This window comes from Vicugna pacos, chromosome 8 (genome assembly GCF_048564905.1).
Source record: "Vicugna pacos chromosome 8, VicPac4, whole genome shotgun sequence".
Lineage (NCBI taxonomy): Eukaryota > Metazoa > Chordata > Mammalia > Artiodactyla > Camelidae > Vicugna > Vicugna pacos.
The window spans coordinates 77,190,045-77,209,211 of record NC_132994.1 but is presented as its reverse complement, the minus strand read 5'-3'; the positions used below and the strand labels follow the sequence as shown (position 1 = coordinate 77,209,211).

Genomic DNA, 19,167 nt, shown 5'->3' with positions numbered 1-19,167 from the left:
TGTTTCCAAGAATTAACACCAATCCTTCTCAGACTCTTTCAGAAAGTCAAAGAGGAGGGAACACTCCCAAATCATTTTACAAGACCAGTATTATCCCAATACCAATTCAGAAAAGAACGCTACTAGAAAAGGAAACCACAGGCCAATATCCTTGATGAGTATAGATGCAGAAATTCTCAATAAAACGCCATCAGACTGAATTCAGCAACACTTGGAAGGACCCTTCACCGTGAGCAGCTGGGAGCTACCCCTGGTGCACGAGGAGGGGTCAGCACATGCAGACCTAGCAGCATGATACGTCACATTTATGGAGCGAAAGGGAAGAACCATGCGACCACCTCAGTAGGTGCAGAAAAAGCATTTGACAAAATTTAAACCCCACTCATGATTTTTTTAAAAAACTCCTAACAAATTAGGCACAGAAGGAACATATCTCAACATAATGAAGGCCGTATGTGACAAGCCCACAGCTAACATCACACTCACCGGTGAAAGACTGAAAGCTTTTCCTCCAAGATCGGGAACGAGACAAGCCCGTTCTCACCGCTCCTGTTCAGTGTAGTCCTGGTAGCCCTGCCAGAGCCATCAGGCAAGAAAAAGAAGTAAAAGTCATCAGAACTGGAAAGGAAAAAGTAAAGTCGTCTATTTGCAGATGACACAATTTTATACATAGAAAATCCTAAAGACTCAACCAAAAATCTAATCCATGAATTCGGTAAAGTTGCAGGTTACAAAATTAACCTACAAAAATCAGTAGCATTTCTCTACACTAACAACAAATCTGAGAAAGAAAGAAAGAAATTGATCTCACAGTAGCATCAAAAACAGTAAGACACTTGGAAATAAATTTAACTAAGAAGGTAAAGGATCTCTACTCTGAAGACTACAAGACATTGATGAAAGAAATTGAAGGCACCAATGCGTGGCAAGTTGTCTGTGTTCATAGACCGGAAGGATTGATATTTAAAATGTCAGTATAATCAAAACTACCATGGATTCAGTGCAATTTCTATCAATTCCAATGCATTTTTTACAAAAGTAGAAAAAACACATCTAAATTTATTTGGAACCACCGAAGACCTCAAATAGCCAAAGAAATCCTGAGAAAGAAGAACGAAGCAAGAGAACCCCACTTCCTGGCTGGCAGCTGGGCCAGGAAGCACAAGCATCGAACAGCGTGGCCCGGCCTAAAACCAGACAGTCAGGCCAAGGGAACAGAACCAAGAGCCCAGAAACAAACCCAGTCGTGTACAGTCAACTAGTATGTGACACGTGAGCCAAGAGTGCTCAATGGGTGGTGCTGGGCTGATTGAATATCTACGTGTAGAAGAATGAAACAGGACCTGTGGTTTACACACTCACAAAAGTTAACTCAAGCTGGATTAAAACCTTCAATGTTAGACTTGAAACTACAAAAGCCCTAGAAGGGAACATGGGGAAACTCTCCCTGACGTGGGTCTTGGCAATGATGTTTTGGATACAGCACCTCAAGCACAAGCAACAAAATGAAAGATAAACCACTGCAACTGCATTAAACTGAAGCGCTCCTGCACAGCAGAGAACCCGTCAGCAAAGCGACAAGACAGCCTGCAGAGCGGGAACAGCATACCTACATATGATGCGTCTGCTAAGAGGCTAACGCCCAAAACATACAGAGAACTCACCCAGCTCAATAACAAAAGAGAAAAATTAAAAATGGGCAAAAGGCTTGAGCATTTCTCCAGAGAAGGTATATGAAAGGGAGCAGGTGGATGACAAGATGGTCAGCGCCGCCGGTTGTCAAGGAAACGCAAGTGGAAACCACAGTGAAATGCCACCTCCCAACCTGCTAGGAGGGCCGTCATCAGGAAGCCAGGGGGCAGCAAACGCTGGCGAGAACGCGGCCAGAAGGGAACCCTGCGCACTGTCAGTGGGAGCGTAAATCGGTGCAGCCTCTGTGGAGGACAACAAGGGGGCTTCTCAAAACGTTAAAGATAGAGCTACCATTTGGACCAGCAATTCCACTTCTTCAAGAATATGTCCAAAGGGAACAGAAACACAAACTCAAAAAGATCTCTGCACCCTCATGTTCATAGCAGCGTTATTTACAACAGCCAAGTGTTCATCGGCAGAGGAGTGAATAAAGAAATTGTGGTATATATACACAACAGAATATTATTCAGCCAAAAAAAGGGAATTCTACCCTTTGCGACAACATGGGATGGACCTCGAGTGCATTAGACTAAGTGAGGTTAAGTTAAACAGAAAAAGAGAAATACTGTATGATCTCACCTATATGTGGAATCTGTTAAAAAAATTAAAGCACAAACTTATAGAAAAAAGAGATCAGATTTGTGGTTACCAAAGGCAGAGGGGTGGAGGGACAGGGGACTGGAGGAAGGTGGTCAAATGTACAAACTCCCACTTATGAGGTCAGGAAGAATGAGCGATGTAACCCGAGTCAGCACGGCTGCGTAACATGTAGGAAGGCTACTGAGGCGGCGAGTCCTGAGCGCCCTGGTCACAAGGAAACAGCTTTTCTCTTTCCTTTTCTTCTTATTGTATCTGTGTGAGAAGGCGGCAGTTAGCGGGACTACTGTGGGCACCATTTCACAATAGATGTGAATCAGCCCACCACGGGGTATGCCTCAAGCCCATACAGCAATGTATGTCGGCTACTTCTCCATAAAACTGGAGGGAAAAAAAGAAACGTTTTGTCCTGGTAGAGGTGGCGTCAATCGTAAAGTACCTGATCATTAAAACAAAAAAAGTCCTCTTGAGATAGATGAAAGGGAACAAACGGGAGGGAGGCTGGTAAAGCAAGCATGCTTAAAGCAACTGTTTCTGTGATTAATTCCTGATAGGGCGAGGGCAGTGAGAGGGACGGGGAGGGAGCGGCCGGCGAGGACCGGAAACCGACCTCCAGCGTTCCTTGCGCAGACGCAGGCTCCCCGGGGGCCTGTTGAAAGGCCGGACCAGCAGCTCCTGGGAGCGCCTCGCGGGAGCCGGTCAGAAAATCCAGACCGTTGTGATCACTGAACAGCGAATGGCACGAGAAAACCTCAGGAAGGCCTTCTGACATCAAGATATGAGTCATTCGCGGGTAGACAGGTCAGAATGGAAGGAAGGGAGAGCGTTGCTGAAACACAGAAAGGAGGTCAGATACTTGGTAACAAGACGGGTGTCAGAAGCCCACGTTGTGCCTGGTGTTACGTTTCTGTAAACGCTGCCCCACCTGACGTCTTTGCTGAAAGTTAAAATGTCATCCTAGCCAGTTAACATTCACTGGTGATTTCTGTATGTCAGGGCCGGTGCCAAAGGCTTTTCCAATTCCTAGCTTCTTGAACTTTTGCAAGCCTCCTATTTCAGGAGGAAACCGAGGTTTGGAGAGTCACATGATCCAGCTGTGACTGTCCAGCTCGGAAGTCACGGGATTAGGGTTAGACCTCCAGCTCTCCTTTGTCTCCGTGGTCATCACCCCTTTTCCCAGCCCATGCTGCTCACGTGTCCCCATAATCGTGACAGTCCATCCCTAGTCTATACCTAAAACTGGCACTTTCCCCAAACTGTCATTTTTCATAGGAATAATATAAGCTGCAAGGGCAAGAACTTTCTCACGCTATTCAAATGATATGGCTTGGTTCCCTGAACACCGTCTCCACCGCATCTAACATTTACCTGCCCTGTACGGTTTGCCTGACTGATCCAAACTAGGTAAAAATAATACCACAGAATTTTGGAAGCAATCTTCAAGCGTCAACTTTCACTAACAACTGAATTAAACTGAACAATTGAATAAAAACAATTGAATTCACACCTGGATAGACAAATGATTTTGCTTGCTGATTAGCTGTGAGATGCAGGGTAAGGGGTTTAAACTGGCCCCGTCCAACACGATAGCCACTGGCCACATGTAGCTATTTAGATTTAAATTTTAATTAAATAAAATTAAATGCAATCATGCATTCAGTTCCTCAGTTGCACTGCCATGTTTCAAGTGCCCAACGGCCACCTGTGACCAGCGGCTAGTGGTGCCGAAAGTTCTCTTGGACAGCACTGCTCCAAACCTAAAACCCAAAACCTCTGAAGTCTTCTGGAACTGTTTCTTGTCTGGCAATGGGTCCAAGTTCTAATGATAATTGTCCCAGTCCTGTTACAGACAGCATGGAAAAGTGCTCTGCAAATTGTAATGTGTTATATAAGCTTTAAAAAAAATTGTCGCAGTGTTGTGAAATCAGATAGTCTTTGAGATGCTAATACTTTGGCCCTTGGATCTTACAATCATATTAAGTCTTTTTCATAAGTTGACCTGTGTACCTTGAAGCTGACATTTATACTTTGTTCTTTAAGACTGAAGTACACTCTGCATTGTGCACCATTGACAATTTCTCTTAATGTGGAAGGTACCCTTACATATATACACATAATGATATACACAGGTACCACTATGTAATGTGTAATTAATAATATAATATGCATACTTATATCATACAATGTATGTAATATGAAAATCATCGCGTTCCTGTGAGGGTCATATCTGTTGGAAATAAATAGGGAAAAAGTTCCAAGACATACAAGCTGATAAGAGTCTTAATTTTTCGCCCGACCAGAAAGTGATTACTGTGGCTGCCGAGCAGGTGAATGAGTAACAGCACCGAGGTGCTTCGTGGTGTCAGTGGCAGTCACGTTCTGTAACGCTCAGCAACAGCCTTCCTGACTGATACACCCCAGCTCAGAGAGAGCGCGCGCCTTCTGGTACAGACGGCTTTTCCAGCGCCCCATCGGTTTCTTTTAGGGGACGACAAATCTGTTGATGCTTGAGACGTCCAATCAGCACAATGGACAGAAGCCTGAGGAACGTCCTCGTGGTCTCCCTCGGGTTTCTGCTTCTCTTTACTGCCTACGGAGGTCTGCAGAATCTGCAGGTAAGCGGTGTGCCATCGGTGTGACCCTTCCTTCCCGACGTCTCTGGGCCTTCAGGAATGCCTGTGTTCACAGGCCACGAGGAACGTGGGGTTTCTGGTTACCCAAGTCACCTTCCAAAAGTCCTCTAAGACAAACAGTGGTTTGAGCTGCCATCCCACGCCATGTGGCTCCCGCTCTGGGTTCGGTAGGACCGCACAGCTGTGAGCACTCGCCTTTGGATGAGGAGGCCGAGTCTCGGGCTGGTGCCTTGATGAGAGTGCCTTGCTTTGCTTTGTTGGGTAAGGGGGACACAGGACGAACCCCTGTGGACCTGTGGTCAGAAGCAGTGCTGTGAATTCATCAGAGGCCACCAGGCCACGCAGATCCCCAGCCCGCTTTAAGCACAGCTGTGAATTTGGATGAAGTGGCCTCTGTACAGTCTGACTCTGGCTTTCGCTCCTCCCCGGGTGTCCCTGAAGGCTGTGACTGTGGTCACGTGTGCCCAGAGTGGAGTTGCAGGCTCCTCCCCAGGTGGCTCTGTTTGGAGTCTGATCTCTGTGGCTCAGACCCGCAGGAGCCCCTGGGGCAGGGGGTCCTTGTGCGCCGATGCCTTCACCCAGCTCTGTGCTGTGTGGCCCGGGGGCTTCCCCACAGTGAGGCATTTTTAAACCTTCTGCTGACAGGTTGGTGTGGTCCTGCAAGTTTGTCAGTCAGGGACATGAAGTAGGCGCCTACTGTGTGCACAGTATTGAACCGGAAAAGCCTGTGCAGGAGAAGGAAGGAGGGGTCCACATTTTCTGTCCGCGTTGTTAGCCCAAACTCTTCGGACTTGCAGGTGGGCGAGGGAGCTCAAGTTCAGCCTCGAATTCTAAGTATGTATTTTCCTCGTGAACTCTACTCGGTCTGGTTTCTGATCAAGCTCACAGAGAAGGCACAGCCAGGGGTGACTCCAAAATCAAGGCAGAGGGGAAGCGTGGTCCCCTTTCCTGCCGGCGTGGCCCTGACTTGTGTAGACGTCGCCGCCTCCTGAACTTTGGGGTGTTGTCAAATGCTCTTGTGCATGAAACACCTGCTTTGTTCTGTTGAGTTGAGCTCATGTTGAACGTAGCGCATGCTGTCTGGATGGAGAGCTTCGCGGGAGTGTGGACATGTTAGCACCACTTCCTCTGCTGGCCCCACAGAGGGAAGCCGCAGGCAGGGCAGCTGCGCGGGCTCCCGGGCTCGGGCGTGACTGTGGTGGGGGCTGGGACGAGCAGTCAGCTGTAAACTGACGGCTGCTCAGCTGAATGACGGCGCAGTGGCCTCTGGACTTGGAGGCCAGAGGAGGGAGGACTTCAGAAGCTGCCAGGGGTCCCTGCTCTCAGGCTGTGACCACAGGATGCTGAGGCCACAGACGAAAGCAGGCACCTCACCCAGGAAACACTGGGAACGGCGCCTGCGTGGGGGCAGCATCCCAGCTTGGCCCCCACGTCCTCTCAGGCCAGTCCCCCTGGGCCGGGCGCCCACTGTCACTGGTGTGGTCCCTCCTTCCTCAGAAGACTGGAGACGTTAGAGACCAGACCTCCAGCCCTGACGGGAGCAACCCCACTCACCCACTCCCTCCCTCCCTCCCAGCCCTAATCTGGCCATGTTTCTTGTCCTCTGATCCAGAACATGTGAACATGTTTCAGCTGGGAGAATGGTCTCCATCTCAGGACCGGCTTCAGAAAAAGCAGTGTCATGACAGGGACAGAGTGACCTCAGGGATGACTGAACCCCGGGGCTGCTGGGGACACCTGCTTGTCTCCATCACTGCCTTCTGCTCTCTGAGGATGGTTGGCTTCATTCTCAGGCCCCAGCGAGAAGGCAAAGATGCTCACGAGCATCCCCAGAGCCCCAGCCCGGGTCTGGGTCGGGTCGTGCACCTGCCCTGGGACCCAGACTCGCATCAGCACCACTTCCCGCTGCGGTGGCTGCTGTTCTCACCATGTCCTGCTGCGGCCACCTATGTGTCAGTCATGCCTCAGCATGCACGTCATGCTTCCTCCTCCCCCTTGGCTCTGCCCCGGAGCCCACGTCTGGGTGAGGCCCCCTGTGTGCATGCCCAGGGCTGTGGCACGCCTCCCACAATGGCTGTGGGTCCCACGATGCCCAACCCCACCCTTCCCTCCATGACCGCATCCCCTGCCTTGGACGGCACTCGGCACCCAGCCACTGTGCTTGGCTGTCTGGTGAATGAAGTCGTTGATGCGTGTTAACGTCCTCCCTTTCCGGGCTCTCCATGGGCTTAAAGATCCGATCCCATTGCCCAGTATGGAGTCCAGGGCTCCTCCTGGTCTAGTTTGGCCGGCTGTCCGGCCTCACCTCCCCAGAGGAGCTAATGGCTCTGACCCCCGAGTTAAATGTTTCGCAGGGTCTCTCTTCTCAGGACGCGGCCTCTGTAACACGTCCCCTGAACGTCCCCCCTCACCCACGCCTCTGACCTTTCCGTGGCCTCCTTCCCATCCTGCAGTTTCCACATCACCTTCTTTCCTTCCAGAAACTCTTCCTGACGCTGCTGGGCTGGCCCCTGCACCCTCCCAGAAGCTCGGGCCCTGGGCCTCCTCCCTGCGGGACTCAGTCCCACTGCAGTGGCCTGTTGGCTGGGGTCGCTGACACCTGGCCACTCTGTCCATCATCCGCTCCCCGACGGTGGCTGTTTTCCGTTTTGTGTCCCTAGACTGCACACAGGGTCTGCACTGGTCAGTGCTGGCGTTGAGCGACCACTTGCACTGTTTGTGAAATGGGTCCCTCACGTGCGCTCATCCTCGCGCGTGTGTTCCACAGGGCGGCTCTTCTGACACGTGCAGACACAGGTGCTGGAACAGGGTCGTTCACGTAAAGAGAGACACTCGCTTTTGAAATTTGGTTCCCGCTTGGATAGTGAGATCTGCCTTCCTGTCGGGTGGTGTGCAGTGGAGCTCTGCTGTAAGTAACACACAGACGCACCTTGCCGGTTGGCAGCAGTGCTGAGGACGGAAGAGAAATTCCAGGGCCCAGAACGCCTGCTTCTCGTTAGCACACAAAGAGGCGCGCTCCCCGGGGCGGAGAATTTAACACATCAGAATAAGGAAACAAAAGGCTCCCCCAGCCGGTTCTCTCCCTCCCCCACCCTGGCAACTGGAACTGGGGCAGAAATTTCCAGATAACCTCGACTTGAAAGCAGGCTTCTCATTAGCATGCAAACCTCTGTCTTCCAACCAGATGTTGAAACTTTCATGGGACAAGAGATTCTTGCTTTCGTGTTCAGCTACTCAACAAACATCTTTAAGCACCTGTTTGGGGCAAAGGCATTGGGGTAAATTCAGAGAAAGCAGTGGCTGATCCAGGGACAGATTCCAAGCCAAGCTCGAAGCAGAGACCTCTGCGGACAATGATACTCGGTCAGGGGGTGGGGTGGGTTGGAGACCCTGGCCCTGCACTGGAAGCAAGGGCAGCGTTTGCGCGGATGTACCCAGGAAAGGGAGAGAAAGCCCTGAGGGGAGAACTCAGCTTGTGAGGTTTGGAGTCTCCAGGAGACGCGAGTGATGGGAAGGGGGTGTTGCCGAAAGATCAGCCCCGTCCCTGAGGAGCCGAATAACCAGAGACAAGGTCTTGGAGCTTAGAAGAAGAGGCAGATTTCTTACTTTGCCAGGCAAAGGGGCCTCACAGCGGGCTGGTGCCTTCAAACCTGTGAGCCCGTCTTGGGGGTGGGGCTTCATGCTTCTATAGATGAAGAGGTTGGTTGGAACATGAAGGGTGGTCGTGATCAGCAGGGGTCTCTGATGAAACTTCCCCCTCGATCTGGACGAGTGTGTCTGGTATCATGGGACCTGGTGGTCTGGGAGGTCGTCAGCCCGCGACCTTCTTTATCTGGTCAGACTCATCCGGCAGCGCCAGCGCCACGGGGTCGGGGGTGGCTGGTCATTCTCCTGAGCTTATCGCCTGTGACTCCCTTCCTGCGAAATGACTCAGATGCCAAGCATGACTGTAAATTTTAATGATCAGAGGAAGGTCAAATCGAACAGTAGAATCGACAACTTCAGCTGTAACAACGGGCCTGGGGCTGGGAGCAGCATCCGGTCGGGCAGGGTTGCTGATCATTCTAAAAGCAGGCAGTAAGCATAAAGCCAAGGATCTGTTAGCTCCAGCGCGGCCGTTGTATTATTTCTCCCTCAGAAGGGCCTCAGGGACTTGCCCCCGGCCGCACGTGTGGGGCCTTTGGTTAGGGGCCCAGGTAGGAAGGACGGTGATGGTGCAGACCCAGCCCTGGCTCGGGGTCATCTGGACTCCTCAGCGGCGTCTGCGCTCTGCAGGGGCGCCTTCCCCGCGGGGGCACAGCGCCTGCCTCAGCCGCGGCGGGGAGAGCCGTCCAAGCTCTTATTCCGGTGTCTGCACAGAGTCGGCACTTGGACGATGGGGGTGAGCTCAGCTTAGGGCTCCGGCTTCTGCCGGGGAAGACGCCCTCTCCTGGGCGTTTTCCTCCTCTGGTGTCTGGCCGGTTACCTGGAGCTCAGCAGGTCCTCCCGCCGTGAGTGACCACAGGGCCGGGCACTGAGGGGAAGGGGACAGAGCGTGGGGAGTGGGACACGCAGCAGGGCCCTTGTGAAGGGAGCCCGCTGCCAAGAGGAACACTCGTCTCCCTCCTCCCTCTCCTCCTCCCCCTTCCCCCTCCCCTCCCCCTCCCCTTTCCCCTCCCCCCCCTTGCCTCCCTCTCCCCCTGCCCCTTCTTTCCTCTTACAAGTGAAGTAAGAGGAAAAACCGGTTATGCTGGTTTTTCTTTCACAGCAAAAGGTAAAAGTCCGTCCATGTCGTGTCCCCCCCCACCCCCGCCCCCGAGTGCCTTTGCCAGCCTGGCTCTGGGAACCTGCCTGGCCTCTCAGTCGCTTCATACCAGGCTATGCCAGGCGCTCCAGCGAAAAATGACAAAAATATGAAAAACGGGAGTGTCTGCTTACTGTGTTGAGCAGGAGCTTCTTGCTGTGCCTCGGGCTCAGCCTGAGTCCCCCCCGCCACCCGAGGAGCCTGGAGACACTGTGGCTGCCTCGCCATCCCACGGATGGAGGCAGGTGCCGGGCAGCAGGTGGGGCTCCCTGCCCAGCCCTGCGCACCCCTCCCCATCCAGGAGAGCGGCCCCACCCTGTGCAGAATTCACCGCATCTCCGCCCCTGCCCACTGCCAGCTGGAGAAGAGGCCTCCAGCCCAGGACGCCAGCCCATGAGGCCTGTGGCTGGTGGCCTCGGGGACCTGGAGGTGACACTGGACCGCTGACCAGGGCGGTTTTGTCCCCGCAGAGCAGTCTGTACAGCGAGGCGGGCCTGGGGGTGGCCGCGCTCAGCACGCTCTACTGCGGGATGCTGCTCTCGTCCATGTTCCTGCCGCCGGTCCTCATTCAGAAGCTGGGCTGCAAGTGGACCATCGTCACCTCCATGTGCTGCTACGTGGCCTTCTCCCTGGGCAACTTCTACGCCAGCTGGTACACCCGCCACTCACCACCTCGGGTCCACGTGCGGCTTGGATTGAGCCGCTCCGGCCCCTCCACCTCTCCTGCTTTAAGATGAGATGTCTCCGTTCCCTCTGCTGGGCCCATCAACTCCGATTCTCAACCCTGCCCTCAGCTTCCCTCCTGCCCCCCAGGCACTGTCGTGGCCCCAGCAACCAGGGGAGACTCTGACTAGGACGCTGGGGGGGAGTTTCAGGGAGACTTAGCAGGATGTGACCAGTGGACCAAACCCCATACCCTCACCCCGTCACAGAGAGGACACGGCACGGCTGGAGCCGGTGCCCCGGCCAGGCCTGAGCCCTGCCCGCTCCCCAGTTGAAAGGGACCCTGGGGGGCCAAGCTCTGAGGGCGTGGGCCACACCCCTTTTCCCAGGAGCCCAGCTGGCAAGTGTCTGCTTGACGGACACCCCACTGCCCGCAGGACACGCTGATACAGCGGCTTCTTATGCTCCTTTTTCTTGGGACCATAGATTACTTCCTACAGAGTCCCCATGGTGGGGGCGGCAGGCCAGCACACACACACACACGCATGCACATGCATGCACACACATGCACGTGTACACACACGCATGCACATGCATGCACACACATGCACACATGCATGTGTACACACACACACATGCATACTAAATGTTCTTAACGTAATGCCGTTAGAAATACCCAGCACCGGCCCGGCCTCACTTCTAACTCCAGCTCACTGTAGTTGCACCCAAATACAAAGGCACTGCACTGGCACCCACGTCCACTTTTACAAACGAGCCAGAACCAGGAAAGGTGCCGATTTCTCATTCAGCTGAGTCTAAGGGTGACCCCGTCAATCTGCCCAGTCCACAGCACAGTTCGACCTCATGGGCCGGGAGGAGCCCCTTCTCTCCAGACCGAGGGGGCCGAGCACCCCCCATCTGCCCTTCATCCCCCAGGTACACACTGGTCCCCACCTCCGTCCTGCTGGGACTTGGAGCCGCCCCGCTGTGGTCCGCTCAAGGCACCTACCTCACCATCATGGGAAACGCACACGCGGAGAAGGCGGGAAAAGCCGGCAAAGACGTGGTGAACCAGTATTTCGGCATCTTCTTCCTCATATTCCAGTCGTCCGGAGTGTGGGGCAACCTGATCTCGTCTCTGGTGTTTGGACAGACGCCCACTCACGGTAACAGGAAGGCTCAGTGGCCACCCCTGAGGGCCCCTGGACCTGAGCGGGTGGTCTCGTGAGGCCCGGGCCCTGGTTCTCGGCCCGCCTGTGCCTCAGCGTTACTGGCTTCCTGCTCCCCGGGCAGCCTGGGCGGGTCTGAGGGCCCGTCTGGCCCGCAGGTGCCCCCAGCAGTTCTGATGCTGGCGTCCCCTGGGCGGGGGGGCCTGGGGTGCCCTGGGGAAGTGAGGGCCACCTCTGTGGAACTTGGAGCATGGCATCCTCACTGTCCTAGACCATCTGTTTTCCCACTGAATCGGTCCATTCACCAGTGTTTCCAGGGGCACATGAAGGACCCCTCACCTCTTACCTGATTTGAGCATCTGGTGGCCGACGTCTTAACTCCGCTCTCCCTGGCCTCAGACAGGGTGTAACGTGGGTGTCTCTTCTCTGCCTGCACTTTGATGTCTGAGGATTTAAACCAGGGGCAGACGGAGGAACCTCTTCATTCCTTACAGGGAACACGTATTAACAGGAAGAGGTTCTGGCTCTAAGTGCAGCCATGATTACTGCCCTGGCCTGGCCTCGCGGACCTCAGCCCGCTGTCCCCGCCAAAGCCCTGCCTTTGGGAAACTCTGTAGTGAAAATCCTTCTTCCTGTTTTCTCATGTGATGTCGTCACTTGCTAAAGGCACCCAAAGAGGGGACCACAGGGTCGATGGATACCCACTGCCCCTCCTTGCTGGCGTCACTGTCAGCAAGAGCCCCGCAGAAACTGGGCTCAAAGCCCAGCCCCTCCAAGAGGACCGGTGCGCAACGGAGGGGCCAGGCTTATCTGAAAGACATGCAGGCTTATCTGAAAGACAGAGCTGAGGGCTGGGAGGCACACTGCGCGTCACGAGGCTTCTCGGCCTTTCTGCGCCTCTGCTCTCCACGCTGCCTTCGCTACGCACTGCGTATCTCCCCAGCCAAGGGATTTTGTGGCATCTTATGTGATGGAACCTTTGTGATGGGAACATAATATTCACTGAATATTCTTTCTTCCACGACATCCTTCTCTCTCCAGAGATTCTGATGTGAGTCTGAGAGTCGCTGATGTTTCAAATTTTATTCTTCTCACAGATAAGAAAACTAACATTCAGAGAAGGTATGAGATAACCTGCCCAAGGTCATGGAGCTGGTTACAGGTGAATCTGAAAGAGAAGCCAGCGGGCCCGACATTCATCTAGTGTCCTCTAGTTCTTATTAATTTTGAAATGTGGAAATTTTTCAATTATGTCAGGAAAGTAACATAAACAAGGAACCAACATTTACCGCACGTTGTCCAAAGTGCCTTCAGGTCAAGTGTACGGACACGTGCCCGGGGGCAAGTATTTTCAGACCCTTGGTGAAGTGAACGCGTGCCTCGTCATGCTGACCTGTGGCGATGTCTGGCTCTCTGCATGTCCACGTGCCTTTCTCGTGGGGCGCCCCTTTGCTCAGGTCCCGTCTCCCGTCAAACCGCCTGTGTTCTCATCCCAGCTCTCTGCTTCCGACGTCACAGGGGCCGTTCCAGAGGAGCAGCTCCTGTCCTGCGGGGCCAGTGACTGCTTGATGGCCACGGCATCCTCCAACAGCACCAGTCACCCGTCCCAGGAGCTGATCTACACCCTGCTGGGCATTTACACGGGTAGGTGCTCGGCGCGGCGGGATCCGGGCAGGCAAGTCTAAGGCCCCCTGGGCTGCAAAGACCACCTCCCCCAGCATGAATCATGTCTCTTCGTCTGCAAAAGCCCCGCAAAGCCTCTTCCTGTGGGTGTAAGCAGACCTTTTCCACAGGGAATCCGACACAGCCGACCCTGCTGTGTGATGCTCTCCTGCAGGAGGGAGCCGCTTCACACCTGCACAGTCCAGGCGGGTGACCATGCCATGTGCTTCCTTAAATGTTAATTAAATTAAAAATACTCTTCCTTGGGGGATGGAGGGTACAGCTCAGTGGCTGAGCATGTGATTAGCATGCACGAGGTCCCAGGTTCAATCACCAGTCCGCCATTAAATAAATAAATAAATAAATAAATAAACCTAATTATCTGTCTCTCCCCAAAAAACTCATCAAAAATTACATTACAAAGATGAAAATTCTGTTCCTAAGTCCCAGCAGCCACATTCCGAGTGCTCAGCGCCACCTCGTCGGACAGCACCGTGGCAGCCCATCGCTTTGGTGGACTGGCTGCTTGGGACCCAGCTGTGCCCGGGTGACCCTGGAAGTCCCAGACCCCTGTGCGTTATCGCCTTTTCCTGAGGGGTCTATTGAACCGTTTCTGCTGAAAGGCGGGCGCTGGGCGTGGGTCTCTCCTGCACCCGCTCCGGCACCGGTGAGGCTCCAGGCCCCCCGGCTGGTCCCAGCTCGGCTGAAAGCGCACAAGCCCGGGGGGCTGTGGGAAGACGGCTGCCCGGGGGAGTGAGCCCTCACAGCGCATCTTGCCGTGAGAAGCTCAGTTTAATGGCAAGTATTTCTGTGAATAGTTTTCTAAACGACTTCCCTCCTGCAGCCACAGGTGTACCGCTGCTTGGAGGGCTGCCTTTGGAATAGTACTTATTCCAAATATCTGCTAGTCCCGGACGCCCAGTTTAACCTCCCGCACCCCTCCTCCCGAGCCCCATAGCCATAACTTTTTTTCTGCTTTAAACGAATATGTCTTTATGTTCCTCCTTATCAAAAAGAAATGGGTAAGCCAGAAGGAGAAAGAAAAATATATGCTATCACTCATACGTGGAATCTAGAAAAAGGAAAAAGGAGACACTATGAACTCCTCTACAAAACAGGAACAGACTTGCAGACATAGGAAACAATCTTATGGTTCCCGGGGTAAAAGAGGTGGGAAGGGATAAATTTGAGAGTTTGAGATTTACAAATATTAACTACTATATATAAAAATAGATGAAAGACAAATTTCTTCTGTAGAGCTCAGGAACTATACTCAGTTTCTTATAATAACCTTTAATGAAAAAGAATATGAAAATGAACATACGTGTGTACATGCTTGACTGGGACACTGTGCCGTGCACCAGAAGTCGACACAGTGTGACTGACTGTACCTCAGTTATGAAAGATAGAGTTTAAACTGAAAAGAACAAACAGCAGTGCAGCGGACAGCCAGCCCCGCACCTGGTTTTCCCTTCAGTCGTTTGTCTGGAGGCGTTTTCCCGTCTCAGTATGAAGAGCCTCTTTTTCTTCCTCCACATGCACGATCGCGCTGCAGCTGGGAGATGCCTGGACACACGCAGCCAGTTTCCAGTGCAGGACGTTTAGGGACATTTGGGGGATAAACAGGAGAAGCAGCAGACGTGACCTCCGGGACTCGGGACCCTGAGGCCGGAGACTGGCTGTTGGCGGGAGCTACTCTGAGGTTCCGACAAGAGAACCAGTGGGTGTGAAGGGCTCTGAGGACCGCTGGGGTCTCTCCCGGGGGCCTGTGTTTCCCGGGACCTGCTGTGGCGGGTTACATGGGGTCACAGGTTTGTCACAGAAACACACGTGTGTGTGGGATCCGAGTCCCCACGGGAGGGCAGGGCTCTGGTCAGGCTCGGCCTGCCTCGTGTCCCCTGGGATCGGATTTGAAACCGACCCTCCGTCCCCAGAGGAGGAGGGATCCGTGCGTGTGCGGCGCCCGCTCCTGTAATGGCAGCCTTTCCCCTCACGCCCTTCCAGGGAGCGGTGTCCTGGCCGTCCTGCTGACGGCCGTGCTGCTCGAGCCCGTGAAAGGCGCTCAGCGGACACGGGAGGGGAAGGAGAGAGCACCGCGCACGTGGTCCGCTCTGCTGTCGACGTTCAAGCTCTTTCGGGACAAGCGGCTGCGTCTCCTGGTCCTGCTGCCGCTGTACAGCGGGTTCGAGCAAGCCTTCCTGGCCGGCGACTACACGAGGGTAGGGGGTGAAGGGGATGCTGACCGTGCCGCGCTCAGGCCGCCCGGCCGGGCGGAGGGCGGGCGGGGCTGCGGGTGATGCGCTGGGTCCTTCCCCGCCTGGCGGAGCTGCCTCTGTGGTTAAGACGCCAGCTGCCTGGCTGCGTCCAGCTCCCCTGGGCTGGGATGTGCTCAGGGGAGCCCCTCTCACCCGAGCTGTGTCTTCAGGGAAAGGACCCAAGCTCCTCGGGACGCACGTGAGCATTTACTTTGTGATGCGTACCTGCATCTCACCTGAGGTTTATTTTAGAGTGAAAAATAGGGAAAACCACGAAATCCACGAATCCACTGAAATTCCTGATCACTCGAGGTTTTAAATTACGCGTCTCCACCTGAAAATGGATGTGGGTCTCGGCATGGTGGCCCTGCCCCCTCAGATGCCCTCTGTGCCTGGAAGCCCGCCTGCCCCACTTTGTGCCTAAAGGGGGCGCCTCTTTGGGGGGAGATCTGGAGCAGTGCCCCAACCCTGGACACCGAGAGTGACCTGCACTGGGTGGCAGGCTCTGAACTCACGGCCACCCTCAGCTGTCTTACAGACAGAATGGGGAACCTCCACCCTGACAAGAATAGTGCAAGTTCTCCCCTGTATGAACAGTAAGTACCGGGTGTCTGTGCAAACCATTCTTCATTAGTTCTTACTCAAGCACCAGCTCTGTTCACACGGGGACCCTGAACAAAGCTTCCAGGCCAGTTTAGCAGGTCAGGGGTCACATGGAAGAGAGCGCTGTAGCAGACACGGCACGCCCTGGTCAGAGTGAACCCCCACACTGCAGCTCCAGAGCGCGGCCCCCGAGCAGGGCCACGGCCAGCGCAGGTGACCTGTCTGTGCTTCCCGCAGTCCTACGCCACCTGCGCCCTGGGCATCCAGTATGTCGGCTACGTGATGATCTGCTTTGCGGCCGTCAACGCGCTCTGCTCCCTTCTGTACGGGAAGCTCGCCGCGCACACGGGCAGAACAGCCCTCTTCGCACTGGGTAGGTGACCGTGGGCGCGTGCTGCAGGGGGTCCCAGGCTGGCCTGGCTCCACCGTGTGGTGTGGCCAGGGTTGGGGCGAGTAGGGGGCTTGGTGGAGGCGCAGAAAGGGAGGCCCGGCCAGCCACGGGGCTGTGGCGTGAGGCGGGAGTCAGGGAAGCTTCCAGAAGGAGGCCTGTGTTCTCGTGGAGGATGAGGGTGACCTTCGAAACACGCGTCACCCTCCATCTCTCTGTTTCTAAAATATGTTTTTGTTGAAGTGTAGGCAGTTTGCAGTGTCGTGTCCATTCCTGGTGCACGGCACAGAGCTTCAGCCACGTGGGAACACACGTACATCTGTTCTCATAGTCTGTTTCACCATAGGTCACTGCAAGATATTGAGTATGGCTCCCTGGCTCCACAGGATACACTTGTTGTTTATCTATTTTATGATTTTTTTTTATCATCTCTCTTGAGAAGGGAAGGAAGGAGCGTCAGAGACAATGTGAATAATGAGAAATAGGGGTGTTAACAAAACGGTTGCCCGGCGGTCCCCCCAAGGTCCAAAGGGTCTGTGGTGACGCAGGAAGAGGGTGGGACACAGTAATCACTGGTCAGTGCCCGCCTGGAGCCAAGGAGTCGTGTATGTTGAGGAACAGAGAAGTGTGGTTACCTGCCCGAGGTCACACAGCCTGGGGAACCCAGGGTGCACCCGCATCCCCGGCTCTGCAGAGCCTGCTCCTTCTCTGTAAGCTGCTCTGCTACTCCATTTGAGAGACACCTCAGTGTCCACAGAGGCATGGGGCCAAGACTTAGGACCCGTTAGGATGAAGTCAGGAGGGACCAGCAGGCGCTGCCACGTCCTGTTTGGACGACCCTGCCCCTTGCCCACGCCCCCAGCTCGGTGGGAAGCAGGGGTCCCAGACTCATCCCTAAAGGAGTCGCCCTTCTCTCCCCCCTCTGTCTGAACCCGCTCCCCTGCCCTGGCCCTGCACGCGCTGTGTCAACCCCCCCAGGAGTATTTTAAGGAAACGTGACTTAAGCCAGAAAGCCAGGGGTCAAGAAGACGTGTCCTTCTGCACCGAGCACCTCAGGGGAGCTCACGTCCCTCCGTCTGCCTGCTCGCAGGTGCCGCTACCCACCTCTCCTGCATCCTCGCCCTCCTGCTGTGGAGACCGCACCCCAGTCAGCTGGCTGTGTTCTTCGTACTTTCCGGCCTCTGGGGCGTGGCCGACGCCGTCTGGCAGACACAGAACAATGGTGAGCGCCCGGCCCGGGGCCGTTCCCACTCTGGGGCCAGCCATGGGGGAACACGTACGGCCCGCCGGCTTGGGGTCCCGGGGAGACAGACGTCCTCAGTGGCGCTCAGGAGGCGGAACGGAGGCCAGACAGGCGGGAGGGCTCCTGCCCCACACCGGGGATTCTAAGCGTCTCCTCTGGCCTGTGATGCCAGAGAGAAAGCCCCGGAGAGCACAGCTTCCTTTCTAAGAGTGACGGCTCCCCGGCCCTTCCCACGGGAGGAGCTTCGCTGAGTAGATGATGCCCCCACCCGCACCGTGTGCTTGTCCCTGGGCGTCTGAGGACGAGGGCCCCCCAGCGATCTTGGTGATGATGGGGAGATGCATGTGTCACTTCTGGCGCAGAGGGGCTCCCAGGTGACCATGGCATGTCCCGGCAGTGACCCCAGGGCTGGGGTGGGTGTCGTTCCCTGCGAGAGCCGCGTGTGGGGCAGCAGGGGTCACGCAGGCGCCATCCTGGAGGCCACGCCGCGTCTCCCGGCTGGCTGTCCTCCAGGCAGAGGGGGGCCCAGAGGAGGCTGGGGGGCCGGGCGCGGGGGCTCCGTCTGTTTGGGATGCCGTAATAGGACCCCACAGACTGGGGGGTGTGTAAACAGCAGACGTGTGCTGCTCCCAGTTCTGGGACTGAACGTCCAAGATTCGGTGTCTGGAGGGTTCTGCCTCCTGCTTCACAGACACCATCGTCTTGCTGGGTTCTCCCGTGAAGGCGGGGGTGAGGGACTCTGGGGTCCTTTATAAGGGCACTAACCTCACCCAGGAGGGCCCCCCAGGTCCTCATCGCCCCCAGAGGCCACCCCCCGACACTGTCACCGTGGGGTTTCCACAAGTGCGTCTGAGTGACACAAGCTCCCTGGCCCTGCAGCTGAGGACAGGCTGGGGGCGTGCTGGGGGCGGGGGCTGCTGGCCCAATGTGGGGCCAACGTGCCTGGGGAAGGGCCCGGTTTCACTCAGCGTGGGTGGAAGCAACAGAAAGGACCCACGCCAAGGGGGCAGGGTGAGATGCTGTCATAACTCGGGGAAAGGCAGGCAGACAGACGGTCAGGGCAGACAGAGGGGTGGGAAGAGGGCCTGCGGCAGAGTCTGCGTGGGGGAAGCTACTGGCCAGCAGCAGGCCCCCCGCAGTGCCCGTGCCCAGCGTCCCCAGCGGGGGCCGGGCATCCTGGTCCCGGGGGGGCATCAGACAGCAGGGCCAGAGGCATCCACGGAGGGTCTTGCCTCGGACTTGGAACGGGATGGAGGAGGGACGCCGGATGGGGCACAGCTCTGAAAGGGGATGTTTACCCCAGGGCTTGTCCTTAGGCTCCAAGTGAGGGGTCGTAGGAGAGGAGGGGAGGAAGGATCCAAAAACGGTCGGATGAGGAGGGCGAGCTGAATGGCGCTTCGGGGGCGCAGGGCCAGAAGGGCCGAGAGGGCGCCGCCGGCTGGGAGTGGGCACTTTCTTTGGAAGCCAAGGGAAGGCAGT

General features: G+C 55.5%; 1 protein-coding gene across 4 annotated transcripts in view; it reads left to right on the top strand.

Moving 5' to 3' along the window:
• UNC93A (unc-93 homolog A) overlaps positions 1 to 19,167 on the top strand; it is a 47,322-nt gene that overhangs the window by 11,802 nt on the left and 16,353 nt on the right. For 3 of the 4 annotated variants that reach the window (XM_072966211.1, XM_072966210.1, XM_031679881.2), the window contains exons 2-8: positions 4,775 to 4,904; positions 10,176 to 10,357; positions 11,305 to 11,534; positions 13,056 to 13,181; positions 15,204 to 15,418; positions 16,295 to 16,430; positions 17,536 to 17,667. In XM_072966211.1, coding sequence (XP_072822312.1) covers positions 4,818 to 4,904; positions 10,176 to 10,357; positions 11,305 to 11,534; positions 13,056 to 13,181; positions 15,204 to 15,418; positions 16,295 to 16,430; positions 17,536 to 17,667 — 1,108 coding nt within the window. In that variant the 5' untranslated portion in view covers positions 4,775 to 4,817. The remainder of the gene's footprint in view (positions 1 to 4,774; positions 4,905 to 10,175; positions 10,358 to 11,304; positions 11,535 to 13,055; positions 13,182 to 15,203; positions 15,419 to 16,294; positions 16,431 to 17,535; positions 17,668 to 19,167) is intronic. The other variant, XM_072966212.1, reaches the window with a different exon arrangement.